Source organism: Melospiza georgiana, chromosome 8 (genome assembly GCF_028018845.1).
Source record: "Melospiza georgiana isolate bMelGeo1 chromosome 8, bMelGeo1.pri, whole genome shotgun sequence".
NCBI lineage: Eukaryota > Metazoa > Chordata > Aves > Passeriformes > Passerellidae > Melospiza > Melospiza georgiana.
Window position 1 is genome coordinate 21,263,445 of NC_080437.1, and position 16,574 is coordinate 21,280,018.

The 16,574-nt window shown below is 37.4% G+C and overlaps 1 protein-coding gene across 2 annotated transcripts in view; it reads left to right on the forward strand.

Annotated features, from left to right (window-relative positions):
- Nucleotides 1-16,574, forward strand: part of TBC1D12 (TBC1 domain family member 12) — a 41,329-nt gene that overhangs the window by 15,389 nt on the left and 9,366 nt on the right. The window contains exons 2-5 of one of the 2 annotated variants that reach the window (XM_058029052.1): nucleotides 1,569-1,692; nucleotides 8,308-8,364; nucleotides 13,138-13,253; nucleotides 14,946-15,028. In XM_058029052.1, the coding sequence (XP_057885035.1) occupies nucleotides 1,569-1,692; nucleotides 8,308-8,364; nucleotides 13,138-13,253; nucleotides 14,946-15,028 (380 nt within the window). The remainder of the gene's footprint in view (nucleotides 1-1,568; nucleotides 1,693-8,307; nucleotides 8,365-13,137; nucleotides 13,254-14,945; nucleotides 15,029-16,574) is intronic. The other variant, XM_058029053.1, reaches the window with a different exon arrangement.

The window sequence follows — 16,574 nt, forward strand, 5'->3', positions numbered from 1 at the left end:
TAATCCTGTACTCCCTGCCTGCCTGTAGCAATTGCTGTTTTCTTGAATGCAGTCTTTTAATTTTTTTTTTTTTGATGAGTTGTTGATGATGGTAGTGAGTGGCAGTGGCCTCAAATGGAGTGAAGAGAGTCTTGGTGTTCTGGGTTTCTTGATTTTTTTTTTCTGGATTCCATGAGACCACCAGTCTTGAGCTTAACAGTTTTTGGGAGGCTTCCATGCTCTATCAGCACCTACTTCTCCATCTCTCCAGCTCACCGCTTGCTGGTGGCTAGATCCTCAACTACACACAAGCTCACAGGCTGTAGAGTTCATTCACACAGACTTGCACTGAAGGGATTTTTGACAGGCATTTCCTTGTTTCCCAAATAACAAAAAACATTCTGGGAACAAAAAAATTAGCTTGTATATGAAGATCATACAATGTCTTACAAACACTACAGTTCCTAATTGTAAAGCTATGCTGTCTGGCCAGAAACCCTGACAGCACTGGAATTTAAGAGCCCTGAACGCTTTTCAGACAGATTGTGGTTGTTGAAGCATGCTCCTTTTATCTGGGAGCAAAGCTAGGAGACTGTTTGCTGTGCACAAACATGACTGCTTCCAATTTGAAAAGGAATTGTATTTTAAAATACAGCAAATACATTAAGTGAAGAGTAAATCTGAGGATCTCTTTCCAGGAGAAGAGTGTGAAGTTAGCTAGTTAACACTACAAAAACATCTCCCACCAAAAGTACTCCCCTGTTGTGTTTTCTGAGGTCAGCTGGTAAGCTTCCTGAGAAATAACCTTACAGGCTCCTGAGCTTTTAATCCCTTTGTGGGAAGAGTTTCTGGAAAGTAACTTTCCAGTATTCAGAATAAATACACTTCTTTCATTTTTAAAGCACTTGTACATAACATGCTCTGTGGGAACTTGTGATTGGAGTCTAAATAGTATAGCTGAGTATCTGACAAGTGGTCGCTAACAGAGTCTTGTGATGGTTGGCTTTCTAAGAAGTAAGAGCCATGCAGTCATCTCCCTCGTTGGGTGTAATTGATTAGGCACTGATAAAGCATGTCTGCCAAACTGAAACTGTGTGATTGTTTCCTGATTTTCTAGTCCATACTATGAAAGTTGAAGCCGTGAAGATTGGTAGAAGTAATAATTTACCATTAAAAAAAAATATCTTTAAGTTACAGGGTGTTTTTCATCTGTAGTCATTTCAGTCTCCAAATAAATCAGGAAGAAACACTTAAAACAAGCCCCAAATAAAAGTTTGAGAATCTGTGGTGTGCTGTTTTTGTATAAGGAAGTGCCTGCTATTACTAAAAAAAAGCTCTGATAAAGTGGCTTAGAGGTAAAGTTGAGTGTTAAATACAAATATTAGCATCAAAGCACCTGTAATGAAAGATGCTCCACTTCAAATTAATTATTTGAAAGCAGAATGCACTTTGCATTTGCTGAGCAGTAAATCTCTACAGTTCACCCAAGTGAACTGGTGGAGAAATTGAAGAAATGTAAATAGGATAGGAACAATATTCTTTGTTTATATGCTTATAACAAACAAAACAAATCCTTTCTCTCTTTTCAGAAACTTCTTCACTAAAAGGACAAAGGAACTCAAACCTGCTGTCCAAAGCGCTCCTGGTTGGAAGTTGTTTGGAAAAGTCCCACCCAGGGAAAACCTTCCAAAAGATTCCAAAATTATTCAGCAGGTGAGTAAACATCACATAACTCAAGCTAGGAAAATTGTAAAAATAAGATACAGGTACTGCATTTCTCTGCTGTTATATCCACATTGGTGTTATATGAACACAGGCTGCTCTGAGAACATTACTTTGGGGCTTTAAGTAATAGTAGTTACTAAGGAATTTGAGTTTTATTATTATTTTGTGCATTCTTCAGTACATCTCAGTACTTATAAAAAGTACTTCTAAAAAGATGGTATAGGTTCAGAAAGCACTTAAGCTGTTTTTGTCAAGACATTAGAACTTGCATTAATTTCCCATAAAATTTTGTTGTATTTAACATGAAATGCTGCAATATGACTCATTTTTCCATTGCCATCCTTGTCTGGAAGACTTCCTATGTAGGTGACCTCTGACAAATTCCTTAGAATTCTGAAACATGTAATCTTCTTTAATTTAAAGTTTTAATCTCACTCAAGATACTTTGTTGCAAAATAATACTGTAAATTAAACTTGACTTTGAGCTACTGGAATTCTTCACAAAGACACTTCTGATTTCCTTCCTCTACCACAAGGTTGCACTTCCATATAATTGTTCCTGTGGAATCTGTCTTTGATAAAATAATACTTCTGATAAAATAATACTAAGATGTCAGTGTTCAAAGGGGAGCAATTGGTAATGTATCATTACCGTAATGTTAGCGTGCAAACCTGAAAGATTTGTTGACATAAGAAATATAAACGTCCACTGTGTTGGTTAAAACAGTAACTTGAATCTCTTGAGGTCTGCTTTCTCTGTCTGCTTTGTTAAATTCCAAATAAGTGTTTGGCAGGTGTAAATGGCTGTGAATGAGGCAGTGTTCAGTTGTCTCCTAGAAGGGGCTTTGTGGCAAAGAGGGCCTTTTGGGAGCAACCAAGGTCAAAAACTAGAGGATCTTTTTGAAGGACTTTAATGCAATGTGACTTGTGACAATGGGTTGAAATTATGTGACCTTTGAAGATCCCTTCCAACTCAGATTATTCTGTGATTTGAGTGTGAAGTAAAATGAATGCTTTTTCAAATTTAAGTGGTTTTCCTCTTTGGGTGGGAGAGGGCAAGCATTCTTGCTTTGCTTGCAGGTGCATGCTGTTGGCCTTGTGCTGTGAAAATACTGTGGTAAAATCCAGATGTCTCTTCCATCCTGAGAAGTGGAGAATCTGCACAGTGTTACCTGTCATCTGCTTACTGTTTTCTAGTAATGAAGATATTTGATCTGGAGATCATGTTATAATAGAATTGTTTGGGTTGGAAGGGAGTCCTGCTCTCCCTGCTATGGGCAGACACCTTCCAATAGACCAGGTTGCTCTAAGCCCTGTCCAACCTGACTTTGAACACTTTCAGGGATGGGGCATCCACATCTTTCCTGGGCTACCTGTTGAAGATGATGATCTGATGAAATAGTCTTACTTTCTTATTCTGTTTTCCCTCAGTGATGGTGTTTGTTTTAAACAGTAGTGTTTCTGTTTTTTAACTCCTCCAAAGTGTCGGAAAAGCAAATGTATCACAACAATGTATTATGTTTAGCCATGATTGAGTTGCTCCTAGTCATGTGGTTTGTGCTATAATGTTTTCCAGATTAGAGTCACTGTTGGATTTACATGATCTTGAGTGAAGTACCAGTAATTGCTAATGGTTTTAGCTTTCTATTTGGCTAAATCATTCATGGTCTTTATCTAAAGCATCATGAGCTAAAAGATAGTTACCAGTGGGGGAACCAGCTTGACACTCTGCTCTACACACAGTTAGAACTACATACCTAAGGAAATTTGATTTTAAATTGTGAAATGACCCCAGTGTCTCCATAATTAGCATATGTCAAATGTCTTGCACGTGTGTTTAAAACTTACTATGTAGCTCCTTGTGCATATGCCTTTGAAGAAAAGCTGATGGTTTCTTTTCTCAAAATTGTTGGAATTTGCTAAGCTGGTGATGGGTTAGAATGAATGTAGGCACAGTTGGTTATTGAAGATCAATGGGGAATAGCATTTTCACTTCAAATGGCTGACTGTAGTCTCTAGACGAATTTCTCACTATGCTGGGGATGTGAGTGAAAACAATATAAGGCCTTCAAGAAGTTGACAGAAGTATGATTAAAGCTTAATGTGTTTTGTTTACGTGGAATTCTGTGAATCTGTCAGGTGACTTCATAACCTACATGGAATATCTCTCCAAACATGCTCTTTGACTTTCTAAATCAAAGTGGAGGGATCAGATATGATTGAAACAGAAACCTCATATTTCCCCCCAATTTTTTAGCTCTTTGTGGCCAGAACCATGGTTACTTCTTGTTAGCCAGCTTTTTAAAATGAACCTTAGGTGTAAGACTACAAGAAGGTAGGAAAGCTGCCTGTGAGGGAGTTTATGGCAGTTTATTATTAGCCATAAATCTTGCCATTCCTGAACATTATTTTTCATGGTTGGACGCGGTCCTTTCACTTTACTGATGTCAGTGGCCAGCTTTGGGAGGGTGCAAATAAACCTTTGATTAAGGAAACTCAGTAATGAGTCAGCATCCTGCATGTAAAAGATGAGATCTGAAGAAGTCCTGTTGCAAGAAAAATTAACTCACAACAGGAAAAACTTTGCAATTAATAGGAGGAGGAAGTCTTTTGGATAAGGATAATACTTACATCAAAGTTGTATGGCAATATCATGAAGCATGAAATACTTTCCTGTTAGTAAAACTGAGAAAAATTGCATCATTGTAGATATATAGCCAAAAGACTGGTGGGGCTTATGTGTCCCTTTCCCATCCTGGCTGAAGGAAACCTCTCTTTTTCTTTTTGTTAATGGTAAGGATGATGTAGTAAATTGCTGATCACATTTAAATGAATGCTTGTGGCTCCCAGTCACTGTCTATCAACTAGACACTGCTATATGACAACTTCACTTCCAGAGAAGTCCGGTAGTGCTTGTATTATCTTGAATAACCTCCAGGAAAATCTGGGAACTTCACTGGGGATACTGTTTCAGACATTTTTCAGATGAGGATGCCAGCCAGCTGTGCCTTCAGAGACTGCCTAATGAACATGATTGTGAGTAATTTCTTTGCAGGCCTCTCAGGCCGAGTGGAAGATGCTGAGTGTTCCGTGGCACGGCAGCCCGTGGTGTTTGCCCCGTCCGTGCAGCTGCGCCGCCCCGGGCGCGACGCGCTCCCGCAAACTGGGTCAGAGGTTGGAAGTTCTTGGCAGCTGCAGATCCCCACTCGCAGCTGCTGGCACGCTCAGCTCTCCTTGGATTTAGAGCTGCCCAAGCAGGATGTGATTGAGGCCAACTCTTTTGCTGGACATCTCCTTCCTCTGGGCTTTTTTCCTTCACTGTTTTATTTTTTTTGAAAAGGGAAAACAACTCCCCAGGACTGCAAATGTCAAATGCATCTGATGGTTTTAGGAAGTGTGCCTTTTTTCATGAACTGCAGCTAATAAAACTAGCTATTATAAGAAGCATGTTGTCATTAATGATCAGTTTGGTAAATTCTTTTCAGTCTGTACAGAAATCTGCTTTAAATTAGACTGTTGAAATACTTTAATGCAGAAGCATTTAAAGCAGAAACAGACTCGTGGGCTGATATATAACATTTTGGAATGTATTGACCCAAAGTCCAGATGCTGTTTAAAAATGCAAGCACAATTTCAGTTTTTGTGCTTACAGTTAAAGAGCTTTTAATCTATGATAAAAATTTTTCTGAATATCAAATCATTAAGTTTACCTTATTTTATTAAGGCAGGCTTGCATACATTTTATTAATTTGTTTAAAGCAGTATGGTGGGTTTTTCATAATATGCCTGAATTGAAGTAAATTCAAAATATGCAATTACACTTTGCAATATAAAAACCAAGCAAAACATAGACCAAACTTGCTTTATCAGCAGTTTTAATAATGCTTTTCTCAGTGGCAGCCTTAAATGAAGTGGAAAAAAAAAGCTTCTTTTCTACTTAAATCTGCCACAACATTAAAAGCTTGCAGTGATTTTAGCAATGACTGCTTGTTCAGAAGTGAAGTGAAGCCATCTTTTCCAATAGCTGTCACCTTGTGTACAAAATTGAAGGTTTTAATCTTTGACAGTCCATTAAGTACTAGCTTTGACTGGGTCACTGTTTTGCATCTAACCTCTGCAAATATGTTGGGATGGCTCTGAAATATTTACAAAGATGAAGTACCTGAGGGCTAAAACAAGTGTCTTCACTTGAATGTTTTTCCAATGTTGTTATCTCCAGTCTGAGATCTAACGGAGAAATTGCAGTCATTAATTCGGCAGAATTCCCGTGGTCTCCCAGGGACAAGGGTTTTCAGAGGCTTCTCTTCAGAGGAACAGATGTGGTTTGAATCAGTTTTCATATGACTCAAACATTTTGGCTTGCAATATTAACTCTTCCCTCTTCCCTCCAGTCCTGGTTTTTAGAGTTTAAAAGTGCACAAAGCTCTTAATGCCTATAAAATGTGTGTGTGTGTTTGTTTGTTTGTAAGCAAACCCAAGGACTGACTATCTTAGGAAAGTTGTTGAATGCTTTTTTACAGGAGTGGTTCTTAAGCATATTGTTATTTAGAGGCCCCATTGGCTCACCTTGCACTACTACTGGAGAAAAAGGAAAGGCAATACTTCTGCCTGTTTGCCAGATACAGAGCAGAAATACATTGGTAACAATCTGCCTAGAAACAAGGACTGATAATAAATGGGGCTATTGGGTCTTGCAAGGAACCTGTAACACCTGTAGCAGTATTATAACAATTTGCCCTACCAGAAGCAGTGAGAAGGCTGGGATGGTTTCTTTGTAGATGCTGTAGCTGGTCAGATTTTCAAGAAATGTCCTGCATCATTCAATTATCACATGTGTAGTCAGTAAAATATCTGTTCTAGAGGTAAACCATAGACATTCCCCAATGTTTTAAATTTCTTCAGTGAGTATCTTGTCAGTAAAATGGTGACAGATGCTTTCTTTTGTTTGGCATAAAGGCCATAAAATACGGTTCAGCTCCTACTGCCAGGACGTCCCAAGTTGCTTTGACAAGGGAAACTTGTTAAGGAGAACTTCTAACAATATCAGTGCTATGTTGGTGGCACAAATGCATCTTCAGGGGAGTACCTTACAAGGGGAGAAGGGATCAGTGTTTTGAAAATGACATGCAAGTATTGACTCTGCTGATGTGAATTCTTTTGACTGCTGTTTTTTTTAAAAACAAAGTCTTTAAGAACAACTACAATGAGTATTGAAGCAACTGTTCTCTTACTAAGGCTTGAAAAAGAAAGCATGGGCATACATAGGTATGTGTTTTCATTTCTGTTCCTGAAAGTTGCTGCATTTGGAGGAAACAAATAATATAAATTGAGATAATAAAAATTATAGAACTTACTTTACTTTGATGTGATGGGGACATTATATTTTATTTTTTGGTCTTCTGGATTCTCTCTTTGTGGGATCCCTCTCCTTCTCTTGGGTCTTTGAATTTCTTTAGCCAAGCATGATCTGTAGGATTTTTTCTTCTCTCAAAGAACTGAGCATTTGCAGGTTAAGCAGATATGCTGCTGAGCTTGAGGTGCTGAGGAAGCAAAGTCATCATCTAGGCAGGCTGTATCAAATTCCAAAAGGGTAGGTTCAGGTGGTAAATCTGCTGTCTTTCTTGGACATTTATTTAAAGTGTGAGATTGTGGGGTTTTTTTTGTTGGTTTGTTTTAATATAAATCTTACCCTTCCAAGGTTAGCATGGTACTTCAGTATGGAAAAGGAAAAATAGTATGGCAAGGAAGAAGAAAACCTTTAAAATGGTTTCTATTATTCTGAACACTGCAGATGTGTTCCGTTGAATTAATGATAAAAAACTTTTTTTCCTTCTTCCAGGCACAGGCTTAAAAGCAGTGGGCTTTGTTTGTCACCTCCCCTACACACCCCATCTTTTAGCTTGGCTTATTATAGCTTTCCATTATAAAACCAGCTTTGACTTTTGGTTGGAAAATGTGCAGAGCTGTAGTTGTACCAGGGTCTCCTGTACCTGGGCTTGCTTTTATACCTGATTGCCTTGCTGCTTGAGTGGTGCTTAGAATCTTATTTTTAATGGAAGTGACTGTTGCTCAAACCTTTACAAATACATCCTTGTTATCACCAGCAAGGCTGAGGTATAGCCCACTTTTGAGCTTTCAGTTTAGAAATATCAATAATAACATGGCAGAGGACAATGTTTTGTTTCTCCTTTCTAACAGCATGTACCTTCCAAGGCTGTGGTTAAGTCAGTCTAATGTCTGTGAGTGGTGTGTACTAGGGAGACACAGGGTGTATCAGGGACTGCCTTTGTCATGCATCTGAGAAGTGCCATGGAAAAAATCTCCCATGGGCAAAGGGGCTGATTACTGAAAATATAAAACATCAATTAAACCAGAAGAACAATCCAGTCAATGTCTGTACAGACCTTGCACAAGTGGGAAGTCTTTGTATATGTCTGTTTTGAGGGCTGGAAAAGGAAGAGGAACAGACACATCCATGTTTTTTCAAAAATACAAGATAAATAGTCTACGTGTGAATTTAAATTTTGGATTGCATATTGCTGTTTTGTCATGGTCTTTTCCTTTATTTATTCACTAAGGCTCTGCTTCTGTTTTTCTTATTAGGATGACAGTTCTGGCAGTCTTGCGTCAATATCTGCTCTCAGTCTATTAAACACAGGGGTATGAAATTTAATATATACTTTTTGTAGTTGTATTTGATGCCATGCATGGGACTGTGTAGCACTCATTAAAATAGTACAAACATCACATTTTCACAGTAGCATGAATATTTTATGGCACTAACCATCAACTCATTAAAAACCATTAGCAAAATAAACAAGTTTCACATGTGAATCTCACTAACGACTTCAAGTGATAGAGAATTATTGTGTATTGTTTATATTGCATGTTCCTGGATAGCAAGAAATAGGTAATCATACAGCTTGACAGTAATTTACTTTCTATGTTTGCTGTGCCTCATTGCTTAATGGTAAAAGTTTTTTAAAGGCTAAATTTGTAATATTTTTTAACAAATTACTAAATTTGAAGATTTATATATTAGAATCTTTCTGTCTCTGAGCCACACAAGCTATTAGCACTTCAGAACTCCAGATGCTTTTAATCACTATTTCCCATCTGGAATTGGAAAACTAGAAAAGCATAGCTATTGAAACTTTTGTTACAATTTACATTATCTATTTGTGTGACTGGGATCCTTCTGAAATTGTGCATGCCCATTACTTTGTACACTTTTTGTGTAATTCTGCACTCTGTGTTAAACATGAACAGTACAGACTGGCTTCTCAGTTCTGTGGAACTGTGGAACAGCAGTCCCATAACTGCTGGTTGGTTCTGGTGCCTGTGGTTCACATTACACGGCCTGGCCACTCTCAGCATGTCTTTATTGGGCCCAGGGCCGGTGACTTCTTGTAAACAACAGATGAAACTTGATGCACCTTATTAAATATCCAATTGAGGAAAAAATACAGCAAACAAAGAATTGAAAGTGAATGGCATTAACTTTGGAAGATTGACCTAGAAACTCTTAAGTGTCTGTTTGGTTGTCCTTTTGTACTGTGTGAAGATTAGTATTTTCTTCTCCATCGATACATCTGTTCTTTCTATTTCACCTGCAAATTAGGCGAGAATGTACTGTTCTGCCTGTCCTGACAACATCTGGAATTCCTATTTCTGGGAAAATGTCTAGTTTATGACTCACAGGATTTTTAAGTGACATCTACTCTTGCTATAAACACTCCTTTGTTTATAATCACTTTATAGCCAATGCTAGCTCAGCAATTTTAACATTTAACCTGGAGGCAACATGCATGCTGATGTAGGATTATTCATTAGCAGAAATTCTTTTTACATGGATGCACTCCTAGGTGATTCTATTAATGCTTCTATTCTTGGATGATCAGCCCTGATTCAAATGAAGGCCTGTAATCTTTCTGATGATATATCTAGTTAGCTGTACAACATAATGAAATAATCATATAGATGTTTCATAGACCCATCTGCTCCAGTGTGTGTAGAAGGGAGAGAGGTTTAAAACCTTTTGCACAATATATGGCAATCCCCACTCTGTTTCATCAGCAGAAGCCACAGCTGATTGAATAAAAACTATTTTAGGATCAGACTTAGCATTAGAGAGGAGAAAGCATATTAGAAGAAACTGTCATACACAGGATGTTTAATTGGAGTATTAGTATGCCTTAACATCTACTTTAAATAGAGGCAATCCTTAAGACAGGGGAAGCTTATTCAGTGTTGCATTCTTTAGTTGCAGAAATTCTCTACACATCAGATGCCTTTCTCCTCCAGCATACCTACAACATAATTGGATGTGTGGTGTTTTGTTTATATAATTGGTACTGTGAGAACTTCCATAGTCCTTGTAACCAAAGGCATTTATCACTTATTCCCACGAGTTCAGCTTTTGTTATTGGATCATAAATAAATCAAACTTAATTCCAGATTCATGTTGAATTTTATGGTTGGTATTTATTCCTTTACAGCTGTATCGTTTGAGCTCTGTAGATGCAAATTTGTCTTTTCACACTGAATCCCTGTGTTTCACACTTAGCTAAATACTTTATCCCCACAAGCATACCCTACTTCAGGTCTACTAACGCTTTTGGAATGCTGCAGTGCAGCTGGCTTTCCTTTCTCTAAGGTCATTGGCTTAAGTATTGGAAGAGGAAGCTATGAGCAGTTACTTTTGTGTTACACAGAGCAGTCCAGTCCTGTTTAGAGGTATTGAAAATGACTCTCAATGATCTGACTGTCCTTTATGGTACTACAGCAGAGGAATAAATGAAATTTCAGACTTGCATGTTTTCCATGTAGATAACAAAAAGGTGCAAGCAATAAAGACCTCTGTGGGTTTATTTACTTTTTAAAATTATTATTTAGAATACCAGGGAATTTTTTTGGTGTTCTTTGTTGTGATGGTAGGGGGTGGGGTTTTTTGGGCTTCTGGTTTTTGGATAGGGTTTTTTGTTGTTTTAAGAAGAAACTATTTGAGATATCTTTATCTTCTTAAACAAATGCAGTTTATAAGCAAAATATGTTTTCCCAGCCCCAGTTACCTGTCTGTAGTTTAATAGGCTTATCTGTGTCTCTGCAGGAATAAATACTAGAAATGCAAGTCCCTCCACATATTGAAGCACTCTTAAGTATATTGTCACAGTGCTTTTCAGGAAAAACATGATTTTAGCTTCTTACTGAGTTGATTATTGGCGGTAGATAACAGGATGGTGTTCCAGACTTAGTAAGATGATAACTTTTTATTAAAGCTGAAATTTGTTTATTTTGGAATTAGGAAGTGTTCTGGAATTTTCAATAAATGCCTGATATGTTGCAATAAATTTTTTTTAAACAACCTTCTTGTGAAACCATACATGGGACGCTTCCAAAGTAATTGTTTTACATATACAGGTTTTACATAGTCTTGAATCTTAGCTGTCAGCTGTTCTATCTTCTGGCTCATGCCCTGCATGTTAAGCATTTGACAAGACATTTGACTTTAAGTTGTATTTTGACCTTGTTGTGGGAGAATATTAACTCGCATCTTTCAAAGTGAAGTTTTATGTCAGTTCAAGCTTTTTAGATTCTGCATGAACTGCACAGTGAAGGATATTGGATTCTTTACGTGTCGTCATATAAAGTATTCCAGAAAAAAATGGATACTTTATTTGTAGGATTTCTCTACACATCTGATAGTTGTGGGATCTGATCTTCAAATCAGTTTCCTAGAGCACAGGCTTCTTTAGGAAAAAGCATCTTCCCTTGGAAGGTTCTGATACTTTGGAATGTATTTCAGTTTGGGGAATGTGCAGCCATGACAGTTTGAGCCTGAGGCTATTTTGGTCTCTCTATGGACTCTAGTAACACTTATAGTTCTCCTTCTCTGCCCATATGATCTCTTTTTAAAAAATCCAAGTGTTCATGATGTGTACTTTCAGAAACACAGGTGGATGATGAGTTCTGCCTTTTGTGAATATCTCTGTTAAAGAATTTTTAATTTTTGGTTTTTTCTTCCTCTGTTGCCTTGGAAATAGTGTATCAGTTCTTAGCACAGGCAATAGCTGGAACCACTAGTCCTGTTCACATGTATCACTTGTGTTAAAAAATGGCTTAAGAGTGGCTTCATTTCTGATAGACATCTTGCAGTGCTTTTTTAATATTTTTTTCTTCCCCCCCCCCTTTTTTTTGCATACAAGTTAGATATGTAGAGATGTTGAAAAGGTTGCTAATGTTTGAACTTCCTCACCTCTGACCACTAAATGAACTTGATTTGGTTACTCTTGTTACAAAGGAGAATATGGAAGTAAATCAGAACTTCTACCAAGTTGGGATGGCATTGCTGTTGTGCTGCAGCCTGGATGCTGATCTCTGGGTGTTATCACAGGATACATTCCTAATTTACAGATGTACTGAGTGTCCTGAAGTATACAGCGTGACAGGAGTACTGAGGTTGTTTCTATTTTTAAGTGGAATGAAATCATTTTCGGCTTGAGACTATGTGTGTTCATTCAAATGGTGAGCATTGAGTTTTTGATTTTGCTTGTGTAAATTATAACAGAACTCTACCAGTCCTGTGTCCAGTCGTTCAAGATACTTGTTTCAATGTGCCAAATGGTGTTGATGCATATTATTCCATTAACTTGGCAGTAAATTTTTATTTACAGAGGAAAAAAAGAAGGGGATGTGAGATTTGATGTTTTCATCTGGCTCTGTTTAGCTTTTTTCTAAGGATTGTGTCATATTTTTGTTTTGTTGAGTTGCTGTTGTGGTCAAAGGATTAGAATTCTTTCTTCCTCAGAATCTTGTGTGTATTGGAGGCAGTTAAATATTTCTTTCTAAGTAGATTGCATGTTTTAACCTCAGCAGAAGGAAATTATATGGAACAGGCTTGTAATGATAAATACTGGTATATTGTCACTGAGTGTACTGTAGGTGGTTTTGGTTTATGTGGGTGTGATGGGGCTGTTCCAGGCCTTGGGAATGTGAGGTGTACTGGATCTTAAGGGGGGCTGGATTCGGGAGGAAGAAATGGAAAGAGACACATGTTCTTGATTAGTGGTGGGTTTTTTAATTGTCAGATTCACACGTTACTTAAATACGCTTGTGCACTAGCTAGGCTGGGTAGATTATGCAGATTTCTTTACCACCTGATCCTGGGATGCTTAGTTGAAATATTGAATGAGAACAGATCAAAGATTAAGTTGATACAAGAAACTGCTTTCTCATTCATCTTTACTCGGCAGTCTGGAAAGCTGCACTGTTGCTATCAGCAATTTCAACTTGTAGTGTTTGCCACTTGCTGTCTTATTAAGTAATGTTAAAATATTTAATGTGAAATTATTTATGCATTTAGTAATATCATGCTTACTAATTTGGAGTGAGACTGAAAGTTGAAATGTAATTTTTATCAATAATGCTGTTTAGGAGTATGAAGCACGGACAGGAAGAATGTATAAACCTCCACCCCCATCAGCCAGACGTAAAAATATTGAGTTTGAACCACTTTCAACTACTGCTTTGATTCTGGAGGATCGCCCAGCGTAAGTATGAGTCTCCTGTGCAACTCAAGGATTGAATTTTAGCTAAAATTCTCAAGTCTTATGTGAAAGAATGGTTGGATTATGCTGTCCCACATAATAGCCTAACAAACTTCTCAGAAGAGCCTTTAAGTGAATCACAGTGTATTTGAGGATTTTTTTCTCACTGTAGTGGAGCCACCAGTCTGTAATCTACTGTGTCTCACAGTGGTCTGTGACCATGCTCTGGGCATCCTCAAATCTTCAGGAATTTTCTTTATTTGTTTCTTCCCTGCTTTTTCAGTGTGCACTTCCTTCTCCCATATCCTCCCTTACCCTATTTTGGAAACTTAAAACATTTTAGGTAGGTAATACCTAAAAGTGCAGCTGAAGGCAGGGAAACAGCAGTCGAAGATGTAACAAAATCCACATAAAGTACAAATAAGAATAGTAATAAAAAATGGGTAATAAATTGGTCAGTATTTTCAGATCTACAGTCTTCAGCAGTTTGAAGGAAAGAGAAAGGACCTGCTGACTAAGAACATAAAGAAAGCAAATGGAGCAATGTTTTCAAATTGCACCATGGAAAAGCTTGTGATGGCACTGTTAAATGTTTGCTCTAATCTCTTCCAATTAGGAAATGGAAAATAAAGCATATTAGTGTTTCTTTGGATTTTCTCTCTGGGAGTGTATACACTCATTCCTTGCTAAGACAGAAATATTCTGAATGGAATTACAGATTACTATGAGTATTTGTTTTCATAAGTGCATTATTTCTTTTACTGTATGGTATAGGGTAAGATATGCAACAACTTGATTGCTGATGTTTTTCTTTACTTTTACAGTATTAGAATTCAAAAGCCAAGATAAATATGCTTTTACAAATGACACTTGTTTCAAATTGGAGAGCCATCCCAACCATGCAGTGTGTTGCCACAGTCTAACCTTTGAAAATACTTTCTGCTGTCACTTTCATTGAAGATATTAATAAGTTATTTTGTCTACTTATATGAGAGAGGAGACAGAAAAATTTTTAAATATTAAAATGACAAAACTGTTTTCTATTTATTTTGGACCAGAGTAGACTAGACATTAGTTAAGAGGCTGAGACCAAACCCTGTGGTCTAATTTGCTTTGAAGTGAGTCTCCTTGGTCAAGAAGAAGTGTGTTTAGCAATTAGGGGATCATTATGCAGCCAAAAAACAAACACATTTTTATCTGGTGAACTTTTAGACTGCACCAAGCTTCCTTAGCTTCAGCTCTGACATCAGTGGTGATCTACCCTTTCTTCCTTTGGCAAACTTACCTTCTTTTGTGAGAATTTTAAGAGGTTAACTACAATGAATAAAAACCTTTACCTTTTATTGAAAATACTTCATTATAGATTTCATATGAACATATGATTAAAATACACATGGCCAGAAATGCATTGGAATCAATAACTATATTGTATATCAGCATTTTCCTTTTGTCACTCACTTGAGCATCATTCCAGGTGTTCAGCAATTTAGTAACCTTACTTTGGGGGAAGCTCTAGGAGAACTAAAAAACAGGAGCAGCAAACATCTATCTAGTAGTTCTCTACAGCTGTTACTGGAACACTGACAATGTGGCAGTCCCAAAGCTCACCTTTGAGAGAAACCGAATTTAATCCTGTTCTGAAATGGTCCAGAATGTCATTTGTGTGTATTGAATTCAGGAACAACTTGTTTTCAGAAATCTTCCTGCCAAATCAGTGGAGGAGGCTTTACGTCATCGACAGGAGTATGATGAGATGGTGGCAGAAGCAAAAAAACGAGGTATGTCCACTGCCAGCAATGACTGTAATTCCTCTCCACTCTGCTGCAAAAATAAAGCAAATCCTGGCTTGTAGGCAAGTGGCTACATTAAAGAACCTCTTGTGTAATGTCTGGGTTATTCTCTGGTGCATAGGGGCACGCAGTTTAAAACAGAACTCAGCTATCAAATTGTTATTCTACTACAATGAACGTAGCTAAGTTCAGAATGCAACTTAACCTTACCTTTACTTTTTAAGGAAAGACTTAATTTTTTAAAGATACTTGTGTAGTAGAAACTTTCCGGATACTTGGACTCTTTTTGGAAGCTGTGTTGCTGCAGTTGCCACGACGAGCCACAGTATAATAAAGCTGACTGCTTTAAGATCTGGTTTCCTAAGAATTTCAGATCAATTTCAATGTGAAGAGAGATGAAAACTTTGGGGTTATTTTTCAGTCAGTTGTACCTGTGTGAACCTTCTCATTCCCACTAGGCACGATTAATTAAAAAACAGATCTGTAGCATCTGGTGCTGTGTCAATCTATGAATAGTTGTTGAAAGGACTTTTGTAGTCTTGTGCCTAGTATTCAGGGAATAAGCTATTTTAAGAATCTGTGCTGCATGTTTTACTTGGGCTATTGTCAGAGATACAAGCTTCAGAGATTGATCATCTATGGATCCATGGCAGCTTACTTTGAAAGATGCAGTAAGAAATCCACAGCATTTGACAATGCATTTCACTCTGCTCTTGTGGTGTGTTTCTTGTAAATTGTGATCTGTGGTCTGTGTTCTTTAATAACGGCATCTTTGGAGGTTCAGCCATGTGTGGTGTTTTCATGTGTGTGCCCTGGTTTATTAACTGTTGCTACACACTCAAAGCTTCAGTAAAACCTTGATGAAGCTGGTCAGCCATCTCTGTTTACCAGGGAGGGCATGTTTACTCTCTTGACGTGATCAGTGCATGCTTAAATAAAAACTGTCTTGCAATTTCACAGTGGTTCTAAGTGATGTCAGGAGAGCATTGGTCTGTCCTTCTTTTAGCCTTTTTGATAAGAGGAATCTGCAAATGATCTTTTTTTTATCAGAAGGCAGGACATTGTTCTCTTGTTCAGCATTGTGACTTTGTCTTAGGTCTTTAGGTCCTGTTTCCAGAAAAGAAAATAAGAATCCGTTTAGGTGGAAGCTTCAGTAAAATTTGAATAGTTTTAAAATGGATGTAGAATTGCACTTTTAAATAATAAAATTATCCATAAATATTGCTGGTTAGTCTAATAAATGAATAAGGCTCAGATGAAATATGGTATGAAAATCAAGAGTGGAAAAAGAGCGCTGATGATGTGCTTGCTTATTAGTTATCCTGTGTACTGCAGAAGAGAATTATCTTAGTTTTCTAGTCTGATTTTTGCTTGTCTAAATCACTGTATTTGAACAACTTAGCTTAAATTTAAAAATGTCCAGAGAAATACACCTACAATCAACAGAAACAGTACATGCAACAGTAATTTACCCTTGATCTTTTAGACATCTAAATACTTGGGTAGTAGCTGAATTATTTACCTACTAATTTGT